At 38.3% G+C, this 18,245-nt stretch overlaps 1 protein-coding gene across 1 annotated transcript; it reads left to right on the top strand.

The window, feature by feature from the left end:
• Window positions 1-86: 86 nt before the first annotated feature.
• LOC134666721 (ATP-dependent RNA helicase SUV3 homolog, mitochondrial) lies at window positions 87-15,072 on the top strand. The gene is made up of 15 exons (XM_063523965.1): window positions 87-654; window positions 738-858; window positions 1,588-1,756; window positions 2,592-2,775; window positions 3,428-3,505; window positions 4,421-4,512; window positions 5,158-5,297; window positions 6,788-6,922; window positions 7,472-7,578; window positions 8,470-8,663; window positions 9,391-9,570; window positions 10,161-10,309; window positions 10,765-10,863; window positions 12,373-12,502; window positions 14,604-15,072. The coding sequence occupies exons 1-15, from the start codon at window positions 228-230 to the stop codon at window positions 14,706-14,708; spliced, it is 2,310 nt and encodes a 769-aa protein (XP_063380035.1). The 5' UTR covers window positions 87-227; the 3' UTR covers window positions 14,709-15,072.
• Window positions 15,073-18,245: the final 3,173 nt, after the last annotated feature.

The raw sequence follows: 18,245 nt of genomic DNA, 5'->3' as shown, positions 1-18,245 counted from the left end.
TTATATGTAGGTCAGTAGAGCTTTACTGCCTTTATCGCTTTAAAAAGTCCTGAACAGTACGCGATAACTCGGCGACGCGGTGTTTTTTTGTTTGACCGGAATGGTTTTATTTGACACAAGACCATTGACATTGACACAATATTGACATTTCTTCAAACCAAATTCAGCAATGTGAAAGATATTTATTGCATTAAATTCTTAGTCAAATTATTTTTGTTGTATACATAATGTATAAAGGCTTCACAAGAATATTGGCTCTTTATTGTACAGAAAAGGCACAGTCATGTGTTTCTCCATTTATAAGAACAAATGTGTTATGCACTCGGAAAGGGAAGTTGGGTTGTATAGGTTATGTTTTTAAGAGGACTAAAAAACACGACCGCGGCGGGCCATCCGCATTATTTGTCCCTGTGCCGGTGAAGCCGAATCCTGATGACATGAACATAGGCGAGGAGTTCACGGGACGATTGAAAAAACAAGACTTACTAAAGATTTTGAACCGGTTTTATCAAAAGCCAGAAATACGCGTTTTAGCGTCTGAGAACGGCTTGGATGACCAGTTATTGCATCAGGCATTCCTGTCCTTCAGAAGACATTGTTTAGAACATGATCTGCCGCCTGATTTACACATAACTATAAGTGATATAATCCAAGGTAAGAATCTAATTAGAGTGATAAGACATCAGTTGATTGTTGAATGAAAACTCCAGCAACATTGATGAATATTTAATTTTCAGGTGCTGGGCACATTGATGACTTGTTTCCCTATTTTCTCCGCCATGCTAGATTAGCCTTCCCACATTTAGACTGTTTAGATGACTTGAAGAAAATATCTGACTTAAGAACTCCAGCAAACTGGTAAGATGATCTCATAAAAATGATTTTTTAGGTAGATAGCGGTTAACAGCTAATAAGGATTAAAAACTGTCGCTTTTGAATGTCTTTTCCTATGCTTATTAGGCATCATCCAAATATTAACATCACACAAAATTTCGATTTTTTGGACCTCCCCTCCCCGTAGTCATGTTTTTTTTTTCTAATCTTTTTAACATGTACTGTCACATTTGGCATGACCCCCTCTCTCCCTGTTGCTGTGATGTAATATGTGAATTATTTATTCATTGTGTGGCAGTTATACTGGTTAAAAATATATATTACATGAAGATTTCAAAAACCTAACAAAGAATGTGAGTTCATATGTGCATAATTGTAAATTTTGAATACTTCTTTTAATATGCGGTTGACTCCTTACTATTCCGGTTACTAAAAATAGTGTTAGATTAAAAATAAGATTTTTATTCATCACCTTTTAGACTCTTTTCGTCCTGGTGGTCATCTATACCAACCACCTAAAATTTATTCCCTTATTTTAGTCATCATAAGCCATACAATACTGCACACTATTATTACTAAATATTGTATAATTAATAAAAATTTGTGACACAAAGGGTTAAAAAAAGAGTCCCCAGTAATCACAGTCATACAGAATTAAAACAAATTAGCATTAGTGTTTTATCTATGCCAACTTCTTCTTATTACAAATTGATACATGTTCATATTTCTATGTGGTGTGTGAAATTCCTCCAGGTACCCTCAAGCAAGGAGTATGAACAGAAAGATAGTGTTCCACGCTGGTCCAACCAACTCTGGAAAGACATACCACGCCATGGAACGGTTCCTTGAAGCAAAGTCTGGCGTTTACTGCGGTCCGCTCAAACTGCTGGCCACGGAGATATACCATAAATCTAATAAGAGGGTGAGGTTATTGCTGTTCATGGCATTACTCTTATAGTAGTTTTAGTTTATTCTAAATCCAATGTTTAGTTAATTTCATTTTTATGTGTATTGTTTTTCTTTGACTTTTCTTTTACTTTGTAGTTTCACAGTGCCTTGGTTTTATACTGTAATGCTGTGTTACTTATTTGATCAATAAATAAAGTAAAATAAAATTAAATTCTTATGTAAATTTTTTTTAAGTAAATTTTTTTTGTCACGATAATGTTTTGCAATAAAGTTTTTATCTATCTATCTATTAGTTGCTATTCCAGTGTCTCGCTATGGGGGAGTCCAAACTGCTGGCGATCACGCCCAGAAAATATCACTCACCTTAACTAACATCTTAAAACCCTGAAAAACAAGAATTTTATTTTTGATAACTTGACACATGATTTCAAAAGATAATTATATGTATATACAGGGTGTTTTTTGAACAACTAGCTATGTTGTGCGAGGACTATCCCCGAAATCCCAAAAAAAATTTGGCCTTTCTATAGAAAACGTCGACATCTACTCAACCAAAATGTATGAAACGACCAAAAAATTTTTTGTGATTTGGGAGTTGATCCCATAGAAAAAGTTGTTCAGTATGACCTACCTAATCAGAATCACCTCGCACTATATGGCTAGTTGTTCAAAAAACGCCCTGTATAACTTATATTATTACTTATAATTGTTATATGACTGATTGTCAAAAATTACATAAAACTCTTGATGAGCTTTCTTGTCTTCTTCCTCATTTTCTCGTGACTGACGGATGCGCATACAAATTCCTACTTCAGCCACTTATATATTTCTTGTCTTCATAATTTCAGGGCACACCCTGTGACCTAATCACTGGTGAGGAGCGCAGGCATGCTAGCCAGAGCAGCTCCCTCATTGAGTCGGACCTGGAATCTACCTCGGAGACCTCAGACACACTTATAGAGATTGAGACTGAGCTAACACCATCCAGCCACACCGCCTGCACTGTGGAGATGACTTCACTCAATAATACTTGTAAGTGTCAGAGTCATACCAGGCCACAGAAGATATAATAGTACTACTGTACAGAAAGGACACTTCCTACAAAGCCGAAGCTCGGAGCAATGCTGAGCTGAACGGAGCCGAGTTAGACCGAAGTCAAAAATGTCTCCCCACTGACCAGGCATAATTCACTCCGCGATTTCGTTGCGTCGCTTTAAGTACATGCAGCACCAATTTTGGTGTTTAGCAGTAGAAGTTGCCGCGCACCGCTACGGAACGGGCGCCAGGTCGCGTTTGCGCCACCTTGTGGTCATATCTGTGGTAATAGACGCGTTTTTCAGGGTTCCGTACCTCGAAAGGAAAAAGCGGAACCGTTATAGGATCACTCATGTGTCTGGCTGTCCGTCTGTCACAGACTGATAAAAAAAAAAACAAAGTTTTGCAAACTGTACCGTGTTATACAAATGAAAGAGCTCATTATGAGAATATCATTTTTTTTATAATTTTAAGATAAATAGTTTAGAAGTAATTTAAGAAAATAGGCAAAAAATTACCATTGTGGTCAACACGCACAGCAAAATTAACTGACATACAAACATTTTGTAGACCTTACAATAAAATAAGGTCTAACGGCTGTTAGATGACTGTCTGGAAACATGGATTCATTTGTTTCAATAATTTACAGACGAAGTGGCAATAATTGACGAAATACAAATGATTGGAGACAGAGGGCGCGGGTGGGCATGGACGAGAGCGATATTAGGTATGTACTAGTATGTATATTCACACGATGAAAATTGTGTCATTAATTTTAAGCTAGGGATGCGCAAAACGCTAGAGTTAAAAATATTGATTCATATCTTTCGCTCGCGGAGATATAATATATCGCTCATTTCGCTCAGTGATCTGCATAAAAGAGATGGTAATAATTTACAATACACACAGCCATATGTGCGACCAAGATGACGAATCACGCGATACGATCCCGACATGTTTTCCCGACACCCTCCGAATCCTTCCGAACCGCTCTGAAACTGTTGTTTCGCATAATATGAATAATGAGTGGGAAATAGCAAGCAAGTAACACTGAGATATATGGGCTATAACCGCGAAAATCGAAGTTCGCAAATTGCGGGGATTTTTCTCTGTCACTCTAATTACGCCTTCGTTGGAGTAAAAGAGAAAGATCCCCGCAATTTGCGAATTTCGGTTTTCGCGGTAGCCACTTTGAGCTACTGAGCGAGTTAAATCTTTAGTGAGTTGAAGAGTGAATTCAATCAAAAGATATATTTTTAACACACGCAGTTGTAGTGTTATTTTAAACATCAAACTTCTATGAAATAATGTAGTATAAAATAAATAACACTTGCATTGCGTGTGCTATCAAAATCATTACAGACTTCTCTTCTTCTCGCTACCTAGTTACTTCACTTGTCATATGCCGAGGACGATTTTTGCTCCGATTTTTGCTTGTCAACAAGACGCGGTTATAATTTAGTTTTTACGACGTGGCTATTCATAACTTTAATAACATTCATCATCATCATCATTTCAGCCTATATACTAGTATATACGTCCCACTGCTGAGCACAGGCCTCCTCTCATGCGCGAGAGGGCTTGGGCTATAGTCCCCACGCTAGCCCAATGCGGATTGGGATTTAATAACATTAAATTGCAGGATTACAAGCAGATGAGATACATTTATGTGGCGAAGGCGGCGCGATTAATCTAGTCGAAGAGATATGCAACACGACTGGTGAAGAGTTAGAGGTACAAATTGATTAATAAGTATATATAACGAATACTAAAACTATAACAACAAATACTAAAAAAAAAACAAAATATAAAAAAAAATACAAGAAAAATATTTCGTTACCAGGCATAGATGACACATAGGCTAAGACAAAACAGTTTCACTTAAAATATTACAATTTGGCTAGTAGTAGCCCTCACACTAGGGCTCAAACGTGATTTTTTTTGTCGTTTTTTGCGTAATGGTACGGAAACCTTCGTGCGCGGGGCCGACTCGCGCTTGGCCGGTGTTTAAATGTTTTATAGACCAAAGCTTCACACATATTGCAAGCTTTTATTTTTACTTTCACCAGACCATTGTCTGTAATCATAATCAAATCTTGCAAGTTAAATTTGATCCACTTCCCGGTTTCCGATTGAGCTGAAATTTTGCATACATACGTAAGTCGGGTGACAATGCAATATTATGGTGTCATCGAGCTGATCTGATGATGGAGACCAGAGGTGGCCATAGGAACTCTGTGATATAACAACGAAACCTAATCGTGTTTGGGGTTTTTAGAATTGTCTCGATGAGTATTAGTTGCCTGTGGAAAGAAAAGTACAGTCAGCGATAAAAGCTTGTACCAAAAATGATTTTTTTGCCAAAAACTTATTTTTCAGGTGCGCACATACAAAAGGCTAACGGAACTCAAAGTAGAGGACTGCGCTCTAGCGTCACTCGATAACGTCAAACCAGGGGACTGTATAGTCTGCTTCAACAAAAACGACATCTACAGCGTGAGCCGAGCCATTGAACAGAGGTCAGTTACAGGCAGGTATCCGTTATTTCTGTCCTTTTTTTTAGTTTTTAGGGTTCCGTCCCTCAAAAGGAAAAAACGGAATCCTTATAGGATCACTCGTGCGTCCGTCTGTCCGTCTGTCACAGCCTATTTTCTCCAAAACTACTGGAGCAATTAAGTTGAAATTTGGTACACATATGTGATTTTGTGACCCAAAGACGGACATGTAACGTAAACAAATGAATTCTTAAACCTTGGGGGGTAAATGAGAAAATTAAAAAATAAAGTTTTTCAAACTATATTGTGTTATATATCAAATGAAAGAGTTCATTTTGAAAATTTCAAATATATTTTAATTTAGAAGTATAAAATCAACATGAACTTAATAAATAATACATTCTATAATTTTAAATTATAAATTTAACTACACAAATATTTAAATATGTATTATTCATTTTATACAATCATAATATTACACATCATTAATACAATTATTGTAAAAAAACCCTAAAAATAATTCAAATAAAACTTAACCTACACAAAGCTTAAAATAACCCACCCTGCATCGTACCTGGCTCAAAGGACCCCATAATGCCTGCAGCGTTCCCCCGCTGAACTGCTATGGAGACCTGTTGAACCAAGTACGACCCAGAGCGAGGATCACCACCTCTCTCCCGCAAACGCCGGCCTATTTCCCCAAAAAGTCGGCGAGCTTCGACTCCCCACGGCCCCGCTGTCTCCAGTGCTACCGGCACAAAATCGTAAGCGGATGCCAGTGCGGAGTATTTAACGTGCTTTTGCTTGGCAGCAGTCTCCGCCGCCGAACCAGCACAACGCATGGTCTGCCCTAAATAGGATGCAGCAAACGTGCTCACGCAAGTTGCATCCCACAAGAGGCAGCGTCCTCTCCGCCACGGAACCAACGTAAGGCCGTCCGGCCTCTTCCCATCCGTGCGACTGAGACCCGGCGGCTCCCGGATTTAGAAGTTATTTAGGAGAATTGCCGAAAAATTACCACTCCCCTCTCCCCTTTATCTCCGAAACTACTGGGTCAAAAATTAAATAAAAATGTACAAAATAGTTCTTTACCTAATGTACGGAACCCTTGGAACGCGAGTCCGACTCGCACTTGGCCGGTTTTTTTATATTAAAGGGACATTCTTACACAAATTGACTAAGTCCCACGGTAAGCTCAAGTAGGCTTGTGTTGTGGGTACCCAAACAACGATATATATAATATATAAATACTTAAATACATAGAAAACAACCATGACTCAGCAAAAAATATCTGTGCCATACACAAATAAATGCCCTTACTGGGATTCGATCCCAGGACCATATCGGCTTCACAGGCAGGGTCACTACCCACTAGGCTAGACAGGTCATATCATTTTTATAAAATTTAAGTTGATGTATAAAATAATAGGTTAAAATATCAGATACCAATATCTTACTGTAGAAGTTTATATGACTTTCAATCTTGTTAGTTTGACATTTGTAACTTTTCTCAGGGGTCATGAAGTAGCGGTAATATACGGAAGCTTACCACCCGGCACTAAGCTGGCCCAAGCCAACAAGTTCAACGACCCGGACAGCGCGTGCAAAGTCATGGTGGCGACGGACGCCATAGGACTTGGGATCAACTTGTAAGTCCACTTTAACAAACTTTTTTTACATAAGTTCCATGAGCTAACATGTTGGCAGGGTCGCCATGTAAGGGCGTCACGTAAATACCTGGTTGTATAATATGTATCGCGTTTTTTTATATCAAAAACGTTACTTATATACTAGATTACTGGGTATACATATCGACCTATCACGAGGCTTGCTCAAGCCAACAGGTTCAATGACCCAGACAGCTCTTGTAAAGTCATGGTGGCTACGGACGCCATAGGGCTTGGTATCAACAGAACAGATTTATGTATTTTTCTTTCTCATTTCTTACTTTAATTCCCCTAGAAAAAATATAGTTATTTTCATCACATTTGCTCGAAAATGATTTTATTTCATGCGGGTGTACAGTCACCTGCAAAAATATGTTACACAACGAAGGCCGCAAAAATATATGACACGAACTTATTTGTAGAGCTATAAGAGCGTGTCACATATTTTTGCGGCTTTCGATGAGTAACATATTATTGCAGGTGACTACTAAAGGCCTATATTATTACTATTTTTTCTTGTTATCTTTTTAGGAGCATAAGAAGAATAATTTTCTACTCCCTAATAAAACCTGTAATAAACGAAGACGGCGATAAGGAAATGGATGTTATAAGTATATCACAGGCTTTACAAATCGCAGGTAAGATTTTTTTCTATAATCATTTATAGTTAATTATTACAGTAGAATCCGTTTATTATGACTCCGCATATACTGACCGACCGCTTACTATGACGCAATTACTGTGAGAAGTTTGGTTTCCATATAAAATTCTACGTGACGAAGTCGGATAAGATGACTTCGCTTATAGTGACAATTCGCTTACTATGACCTATAAATCCTATTGTTATGGAATTATGTCCGGTTATACTGACAATTCGCTGGTTTTCGTAGCCGTACCTTACGTCTTTCATTGCGAAACGTTTGATGCGTGCGTGGCGTATAAGTTGTTTTTGTTTTGATTCTCGAGATAATTGGTACACGGTTAATAAAACTCATCTCTCGCAAAGGAATTTGAGATTAATTTGGAAAAAGTAACAAAAATAAGAAGTTAATCCACTATGCTTTATATGACATCCGCTTAGTATGACGTGTTTGTCACTTCCCTTCGATGTCATTATAAGCGGATTCTACTGTACATATATAAAATTAAAAAAAATTACACTTGTCATTTTGTCAAATTTGAACGTAATCAAACACGCAAACATACTAATAAGCTTGTTTACCGTATTATTATGTTTGCGTTATTTAAAAATGTAGTTTATATTTCTCATATCAATTGAAATGCATTCTGTTTGAGAAATAAATGTCTTATCCTCTTAAGGCCATACAAAACCATTACCACTGAAATTTGAACCTATAGTGCAGGGAATAGAGTTGATTTTGAATTTGTTTGAAAATTGAACGAAACAAAACAAATGCGACTCTGTTCCAATTCAATATGATTTAAATTTCATCGAACTGAATAAGTACTATAGGTAGGACCTTAGGCCTTAGGAGGTTAAACCATAATTTTAATGTTTTCCGCAAAAGGTCGCGCCGGTCGCTACGGCAGCGCGTGGGAGACCGGGTACGTGACCACATACAGGCCGGAAGACCTGCCAACACTCAAGGAGCTACTCAGCAAACCGCCAGACCCGGTCACCCAAGCCGGCCTCCATCCCACCTCAGAACAGATGGAGCTGTATGCGTACCACCTACCTCACGCTAGCCTTAGCAGTCTCATGGTGAGTCCGGTCTTCGCATTAAGACACTAGTACTATCTCTGAATTTGAAGAGTATCCTTCGGCCTCGCATATAGGCATGCCTTTCCTGGTCGCTTCAGTCCTACGGCCTTACGTGGTGCTTGGCATTCGGCCTTCGCATTTAGATACTTGTGCTATTATTCTGAGCACGAAATTCCTGCAGCCCGGCCTACGGCATCGCATGTAAGCGGGTTTTACAGGGGCGCTTCGGGCCTTCAGCCCTACGCGGACCTTGGTGTTAGGCCTTCGCATTTAGACACGTACTTGACGTACTAACTATTGCCCTGTATTTGACCACTGAGCTTCTGCGGCTTGGCCTTGTATGTAAGCGCGATTCTTCCGGCCGCTTCGGGCCTTCAGCCCTACGAGGAGCTTGGCATTGGGCCTTCTCATTTAGACACTTTTGTTATTGTTCTGTATTTAAGCACTATCCTGCAGCTCGGCCTTCGGCTTCGCATGTAGGAGATCCAATTTAATTTGGAGAGACTCTAGGACGCTTCGGACCTTCGGCCCTACGCGGAGCTCGGCTTTCAGCCTTCGCCTTAGCCACACCACGTTTCACACAAACCATTGCGTCTGTGTCCCTGATACAGCCTACTCGCATTTTTAGTTGGGTGTTAACGTAACCATAATTATTATGCTTATAATAAGCGTGACGTGTGATTTTAAACCTAGAATTATTGTAACGTTGTTGTAACCATGTTCGCAGGATATTTTCGTCCACCTCTGCACCGTCGACGACTCGCTATACTTCATGTGCAACACGGAAGCATTCAAGTTCCTAGCGGAGATGATTCAACACGTGCCTCTACCTCTACGAGCGCGCTACGTGTTTTGCTGCGCGCCCATTAACAACAAACTGCCTTTTGTGTGCGCCACCTTCCTCAAGGTCAGTCATTTGTATGTCCCGCCTTCTGCAAGGTCAGTCATTTGTATGTCCCATCTTCCTAAAGGTCAGTCACTTGTATGTCCCGCCTTCCTCAAGGTGAATCATTTGTATATGCCACCTTCCTCAAGGTCAGTCATTTGTATTTCCCACCTCCCTCAAGGACAGTCATTTATATGTCCCATCTTCCTCAAGGACAGTCATTTATATGTCCCATCTTCCTCAAGGTCAGTCATTTGTATGTCCCACTTTTTAGGGTTCCTTACCTCAAAAGGAAAAAAACGGAACCCTTACAGGATCGCTCGTGCGTCTGTCTGTCTGTTCGACCATTCCCCCCCCCCTTTATCTCTGAAACTACTGGGCCTAAAATTATGAAAAAAATACACAAAATATTACTTTACCTACAGATGACAGGAAAACCTATTAGAAATAATATAAATAAATATTTATAGTTAGTTTTAATGATATTGTAAAGTATTAGTTTTTAATCTGCAATAAATAATTAGAAATGTGCAGTCAAGCGTTGGACTTATGTACCGAACCCTAGGAACGCGAGTCCGACTCGCACTTGACCGGTCTTTTTTTTTTGACAGATGGTCCGCCAATATAGCCGCAACGAGCCGATCACGAAGAACTGGATGTCAAACACAGTTGATTGGCCGCTACCCGCACCGAAGACTATTATGGACTTAGTTCATCTTGAAGCTGTGTTCGACGTCCTTGAACTATATCTATGGTTGAGGTAAGTTCACATATTATTAGAAGAAGTATTTGAACAAATTAAAATATCTCCTGAAAATATTTTAATGTGTTTTTATTTCAAGTATTTCTACTCCTCATTAAGGATGGTCAGGGGGCGCCATAACCCTTCAGTAAGAAGTGCATATACTTGGAAAAATTCGACCTACGCCGCTGTGGCCCGGTAGCCGAAGGCACAGGCACCTGCCGCGATAGCAGAGGACGCTGGTTCGATTCCAGCCTGAGGCACTGGAGGCCTTGGTCACTTTTTCTTAGTATATGACATTTCAGTTTATAAGTTCACAATGTTCACATATTTATGAGCACCTAGTCCAATCGCGAAAAAATACTATACCAGTTTACCTTGAAGCAGTACTTAACGTACTTGTTCATTGAGGTGAGTGTTAAGATATTTATGAGATACAGTGTGTAGATGTTTATATTTTTTTTTGTTCACAGTTACCGGTTTCCAGATATGTTTCCCGACGTGAAGTTAGTCAGAGAAATGGAGACAGAACTGGATGCCATCATTCAACAAGGCATTTTCCAGATTACCAGGTAAATTTATATGAAAGTCGATTTCATTTATCCTCTTGAAGACCACGACATCTTCTTCCTCGCGTTATCCCGGCATTTTGCCACGGCTCACATAGGAGCCTGGGGTCCGCTTGACAACTAATCCCATGATTTGACGTAGGCACTAGTTTTTTACGAAAGCGACTGCCATCTGACCTTCCAACCCAAAGGGGAAACTAGGCCTTATTGGGATTAGTCCGGTTTCCTCACGATGTTTTCCTTCACCGAAAAGCGACTAGTAAATATCAAATGATATTTCGTATTTAAGTTCCGAAAAACTCATTGGTACGAGCCGGGGTTTGAACCCGCGACCTCCGGATTGCAAGTCGCACGCTCTTACCGCTAGGCCACCAGCGCTTCGACTCTTGAAGACCACGACATAACAGCAAAAAAAGAATACAGATAAATTTTAACCTACACTAAATTGTATAGAGTTGATTTTGCGTTGTTTAATAAACAAGACAGAGCATATGCAATTTTATTTCGATTTAAACAATTTAAACTACATTTAATAATCGATATTATAAAGAAATAAAAAAAATATTATAATAAATATAAGGTACTTGCGCCTAATAAGGCCCACTTTTAATTTAATTTTTTATTTTTTTTATTTTTGATATGAACTTTCAATTTTGTCTCTGGTACTAACCAAACATGGGCGAGAAATTTAAACTCATTTATACTTATAAAAGTATGAAATTTTGAAATTGAGCAAGCTTTGAAACTGGGCCTTATTAGGTGCAAGTACCTTATATTATAATAAATTGACAGGAACTGGTGGGAGACGGGTAATAACCGGGATACGTGGAAAGGGAGGAGGGAGGCCTTTGCCCAGCAGTGGGACATATAAATAAATAAATAAATAATTATAATAAATACATTTTTAGTTTAGGGTGGCCAGTTATAAGCCGGTGGCCAATAATTGACGATTTACCCTACATCGCTAACCGATTTTAGAGGACCAATACAACTATAAGTAACCTCGTCACCAGATAGTAGATTGGTTTTTCTATCTTGATTAAGAGCTGATTTAGACGGCGCGCGATCGCATGTGATTTTACTTATATTGCGGGCTGTTGCGGGCTATGTCTAACCACTTGACCGTCCGACGATAGCATAGTATCCGAAAAAAATATGCTCTTAACCGTCCGCGGGAACCTTACTATCCAAAGAGGTGGAAGGAAGAATTGATTTCAGAGCCATCTAACGGAATATTTCGGCATTATTTACTAATTCTCTTGATGCGACAACGTAGCCTAACTAAATAGTTAGCTCTAAAAAAAATTAGATGGCAGCGTAGTCATAATTTTTGTAGAAATTTGTAAATACGCTGCGCGGGGCGTGCGTCGCTAAAAAGACGCGGACGGTTGACAGGAAAACAGTCTCGCGGGCCGGACGGTTGAGTGGCTAAGTCAACCGACCGATTGAAACCCGCAATGCAATGAAACTCGCACGCGAGTTCTCGCATCGTCTAAATGAAATCTATTGCAGGTTACTAAGAAATTCTGAGCAAGTGCTTCGGGAAGACAGCGAGGACGCGGCTCACGCGAGACACAGAAAGCCGAGAGCTCACGCGAGAGACGAGAGCAAGGGGAAGCTCTCAGAAATGCTAGTGTCTAAGGTAAGTCAAATAACCCACTTACTTGGTTGGCACGGTGACCCCAAATGAGTCTTGGCCTCCAACACAAGAGCACGCCACTTTTATCGGTCCAGAGCGGTGTCCCGCCAGCTCTCGCCAGCTCACGGAGATGTGGCTCCACTCTATCTGCCCAACGATATTTAGAATCAAATCCAAAAGCATCCTAAAGTCAAATAATAAGTGCTGTGTCTTTTTACCCATATTTCACTCTTTATTTTCGTAAGTCATTAATAATAGGGTAGTATAATAAATAATTTTCAAAAAAAAAAAACACCCCCCATACAGGGGAGGCCTATGTTCAGCAGTGGACGTCTGATGGCTGAGATAATGATGATGATGATAATAAATAATAACACTAACAATCAGTCAAATCATCTATTCTTTTTGTGATGATGATGATGATGATAATATCCTGTTATCCCTCATCAGGGACATAGGGCTTTTAGAAGGGATTTCCATTTTTATGAATTTAACATAGGTATACCTATAGTACAAACAGCAATGCTACGCTCTTAACTGTCCATCGGTGGTCCTTATGCCTTTTGTAATAAGTAGTGATGTACCGACTATTGATTTGCCCGACTAGCTGACTAGCCGACTAATCGGCGCTCGGATGGCCTATTAGCAGAGATGTGACTTATTTGAAATACTTGTATTTAAAATGCAAATACAAAATGCAAAATACCCATTTTGTATTTTGTATTTAAATACCTTTTGAAGAAAACTATTTTGTATTTTATTTGAAATAGTTTTTGAGACCTATTTTCTATTTTCAAAATACAAAATACTTTATAGTAGGTAGGTAATGTAGGTAGGAGTTATAATGTCTTCTGATATTACAATCCTTGCTCCTCTCCTTGCAACTCTCTCATTCTTTTAACATGGAACTGTTGAATCTGGGCTATAACCGCGAATATCGAAGTTCGCAAATTGCGGGGATTTTTCTCTGTCACTCTAATTACGCCTTCATTGGAGTAAAAGAGAAAGATCCCCGCAATTTGCGAAATTCGGGTTTCGCGGTAGCCGCTCTGTTTAGTAACGTCGCACATGACCACAAGCGTAGCGAGTGGTTAAAAAAGTGGAATCTTGAGTGTTGCGAGGGTTTCAAGGCACGAGAGGAGAACAGACTTTTCTGCCCTGGTGAAACACAAACGAGACGTTTTCATCACACTAACGTGAGGCATATTATACTAGCTGTAAAACATCACAAATTTATGCTTTGAAAAATGGCCGTTAAAAACCATCATCCATACCTACATCCTACCGGTTAATATGAGCAAACAACTAGAAATTTGCACTTTAGATAGAGGAGTGATTTCAAAGAATAAAGAGAGTCTTTTCAACTCGGAAATTCCGAGTAATACTTTTTAATTCAGACTAGGTATTCACTACTCAGAGTACCTTTTATCGCAAAGTATTTGTATTTTTAAAAAGTATTTTGAAAATACCTATTTTGTATTTAAATACAAATTCAAAAACTATTTTGTATTTTGCATTTGAAATAGTATTATCAAGGAAGTATTTGTATTTTGTATTTAAATACTTTTTATAAAGTATTTTTCACATCTCTTGAAACTTTTTCACATCTCGTCGGCTAGTCGGCCGGATCATTAGTTTCGTCTAAGTACGGTTCAGATGCACTTAAAAACATACGTTTTACGCCTTTCCATTCATCATATTATAAATATATATATAGTAAGTAAAAAATTTAATAAATAAAAAATTCCTAAGGCTATATTTCATACGACAACCGGACAAGAAAGCGACCAAGCGGTCAATAATTCGAACAAAAGTTTTCGTAAGCACCCGAAATAGGAATTTGGGTAAAATAGGTGAAAAGCTTATGGTAAATATTTGCTTTTTATTTCTTTTTGCCCTGTTTTTCTGTCATTTATAAAGTGCCGACTAATCGGCCATTTTTGCCGACTAGTCGCCGACTAATCGCCGACTACAAATGAGGCCGGATAGTTGGCTTTCCCGACTAGTCGGCGACTAGTCGGTACGTCCCTAGTAATAAGGTCTACCGATGGACAGTTAACGGTGTGGCCGATGGTACACTATAAAGTTTAATATTTTGTTCTAGGGTCTAATAACACCACAGATGCTCAAAAAATTGCAACAAGAATTATCAATAGATAAGAAACCGGACACCGTCAGAGCGAAGCCAAATAGAAATAGAAGAAAATGATTGGAATATTTGTACAATTTAGTGTTTGTGCTTGACAGATGTTTTTTTTATACATTTGTTTTTCTATCTTGTCATAACCCGCCCATACGTCAAACCTTGCCAAGCAAAATGAAATTTTATTTTGTCAACACAAAGTTCAAATTAGAATGGAACAGGATACCTTTTTATTGGTCTCTGGGCGGCTAGAGGATACTCATAATTACTTATAATTCTTTATTTGTGAGAATACAGTAACATGTCTTAAATTAATATAAACAATACTTGTACTCAGCATGCAAGCAAACATATAAATTTTAATTAAATTTAAACTAAAACAATAAATAACCTAATTACTATATACAAATATAGGTAGGTACACTGGTACAGTCAAGGAATTTAAATTCCGACCCATTTCGTACTTTGTCACAGTGACAACCGTATGAGGTCTCTAGCGGCTTTCATATTGATTGTCACTGTGACAAAGTACGAAATGGGTCGGAATTTAAATTCCTTGACTGTACATGTCAAAAGAATCGAATAAAATCATCAGGCCATGCCATATACTTTATTTTGTTTGTGTTTAGGTAGAGAACCAAATGCATTAGAATCATTTGTCCAGCACATAACAATTTGAAACACTTGTACATAGTAGTGGATCAATGCTGAATGAATGTTTATTAAAGTGATGTAATGTTATCAAGCCGTTTTATTTAATCGGTTAAACTCATACATAAGTAGCCCAAAAATACTTCCATATTTATTTATATACCTATGAAATTAGTTATTCAGTGTCACGCTCACAGTAAAATTGAATTTTACTATTTTTGTAAGGTTTACAAACATAGTGAGCAAAATTTACGTGAGGTGACGTGAAAACATTATTTTTGTCGATTTAATTGCAGTTTCTAATAAGTGTTTAAATATTAATCTCGTACGTTAATTTGATAACTATTACATAGATAATTCTAAAAAAAATCGCAATTGCCCTTGACTCCCGGGTTATCACTTTGTAAAAAAGCTAGATTGTAGTACCTATATGTGGCATTTTTAGGGTTCCGTACCCAAAGGGTAAAACGGGACCCTATTACTAAGACTCTGCTGTCCGTCCGTCCGTCTGTCACCAGGCTGTATCTCACGAATCGTGATAGATAGACAGTTGAAATTTTCACAGATGATGTATTTCTGTTGCCGCTATAACAACAAATACTAAAAACAGAATAAAATAAAGATTTTAGTGGGGCTCCCATACAACAAACGTGATTTTTGACCGAAGTTAAGCAACGTCGGGCGGGGTCAGTACTTGGATGGGTGACCGTTTTTTTGCCTTTTTTTGCATTCTGGTACGGAACCCTTCGTGCGCGAGTCCGACTCGCACTTGTCCGTTTTTTATTACTTTTGATACCTTGGCCTTAACGATAAGTACAGTTGTTATTATTTGACTCCATTCGAGGTCTGACCGGGCTTGTGTTATAACGTAAATATGAATGTTTAAAATTTTTATTAGTAACTGTAAAATAAAAAACATGGCTTCTTTGAATTATTATTTTTATTTGTGCGTGATAATTGCATCGACACAAGGTAATTATGTTTTTTTTTCTTTACTTAGAGTAACAATAAGTATTAAGTAATGTAGTTTTTCACACGTCCCAATCTCTGAACAAAGAAAAATACTCTAGTGTTAGGCAGGAGCCGAAACACGGTTCCTGATTATATTATCTAACCTATAGAAAAAAATATCCCTATAAATAAATAAACACTATAACTACGTTATATACAATATACCTACCTATTATTTTATTAAAATTTCATCTAAACCCTCGGAAAATTAATAAAAATAATTCTGGTCACATATTTTTCGAGATTTGTTCAAAATGTTCAAGATATGATCTTTCTGTTGGGTGGGCTCTACGCTTCTTATCTGGCCATATTTTTTTTAGCAAAGCGATTCCTAACATTCCGTTTTAATATATTTGAAACGAGGTTTACGAATGGTTACGTATATCCATCTGATGTAGGACCCTAATATATATATATATAATAAATTATTTTACACCATGCATGAAATTTTAGCACCAATTATTAGAAAAACACAGATAGGAGTTATTTTTAAACACAAGTTCTATTTAATAAATCAGATGAGAATATAAAAAGTAGGTGAGTTGACCGTGTCGTCACGATGTAATGTTTCATATATATTCCATATTAGCAAATCGTTTTGACATTTCTAAAAAAGTAACTGATTTGACTAGTAGGAAAATACCCAATAGTGTATTTTGCAGTGGTTGCCGACGAATCATCAGTTGAAGTTAGTGTGAAACAACTGAATGTAGCGGTGGGAGGCACTGGCTCGGTCACCTGTACACCTGGAGGATCCCCACTACCGCAAGTACAGTGGAAAAAGGTATTCAATTCAATTTATTTACTTCCTTTGAATAGAATTTTAACATTACAGCATGTTGTTCGTGAGGGTAGGAAACTCCGTACTAGTAAAAACTGTATGACGGCCGGAAGTGACCTTTCCCGGATCACATTTAATCTATCTAAGTCTAGACGCAGTATACATAGCATTTATGCATTACTAGATAAATAAATATATGAATATAAATAAGGTAACAATCTGCTCGGTCTAGCCACAGACAAGACACCCCGCAGACTGAGCATAGTAGCGTTACCTCTGCCACAAATGTATTTTTTTTATTTTATTGATTAGGGAAACAAACAGCATATATAATTCTTATAGCCTAAGACAAATATTTTAACACATTAGCCAAAACAGTTTCCACTGAAAGTTAATACATGCAATTATGTAACGGTAGTTTTACTCAATTTTCGAGTCAGTGTCTTTGTGTGACGCCCATGTTTTTAACGGACAAATCACGGCACGGGACTCGCTCACCTCGTCCAGTAATGAGCTTGTTGCTAGGCGTACATGAATAACCTCTAGCCGCCCAGAGGCCAATAAAAAGACCGTAGTTCTGTAGAAAGCGACCAACTTTTTATTTTTGTCAAAGTGACTTACACCCTAACTCAGTTGCTTTGGTCGCTTTCTGCATTGTTAAAAAAATTGAGTTGGTAGTTTTCTGCATAACTATGGTCATTAAAGGTCTCCTGTTCCATTCTAATTTGAACTTTGTATTGACAGAATAAAATTTCATTTTGCTTGGCAATGTTTGACGTATGGGCGGCTAGAGGTTATAGTATATTTTGAGTTTGAGTATTTTTGGCAGCATCACTTTCATGAAATAATTGCTCTAAACTCCGTCTAGAGAATTCGTAGTGTATGGTTCGGAACAAACGAATATCTATGATAAACCTTCAGAACTACATGTATGTGTTCAGGAAATTTAACAGTTCCGCGTCGCCAAATGACAAATGGCATGCCAGAAGAGAGGCGTATAGGGAACGTTGCGCGGTGGATCTGCCATCTTGTGGCCTGAATCGGAAACATAAACATGTACATTGGCAAAGCAAGTACTGCCATCTACTCGTAATTTTCTTGTGATTGGTTCTGCCATCTTGTGGGCTACATCGGAAGTAAACTTCATATTTTCGCTTCGC

Source organism: Cydia fagiglandana, chromosome 8 (assembly GCF_963556715.1).
Source record: "Cydia fagiglandana chromosome 8, ilCydFagi1.1, whole genome shotgun sequence".
Taxonomy (NCBI): Eukaryota; Metazoa; Arthropoda; class Insecta; order Lepidoptera; family Tortricidae; genus Cydia; species Cydia fagiglandana.
Note: the sequence above shows the minus strand (reverse complement) of the source record. Positions and strands in the feature narration are given on the sequence as shown.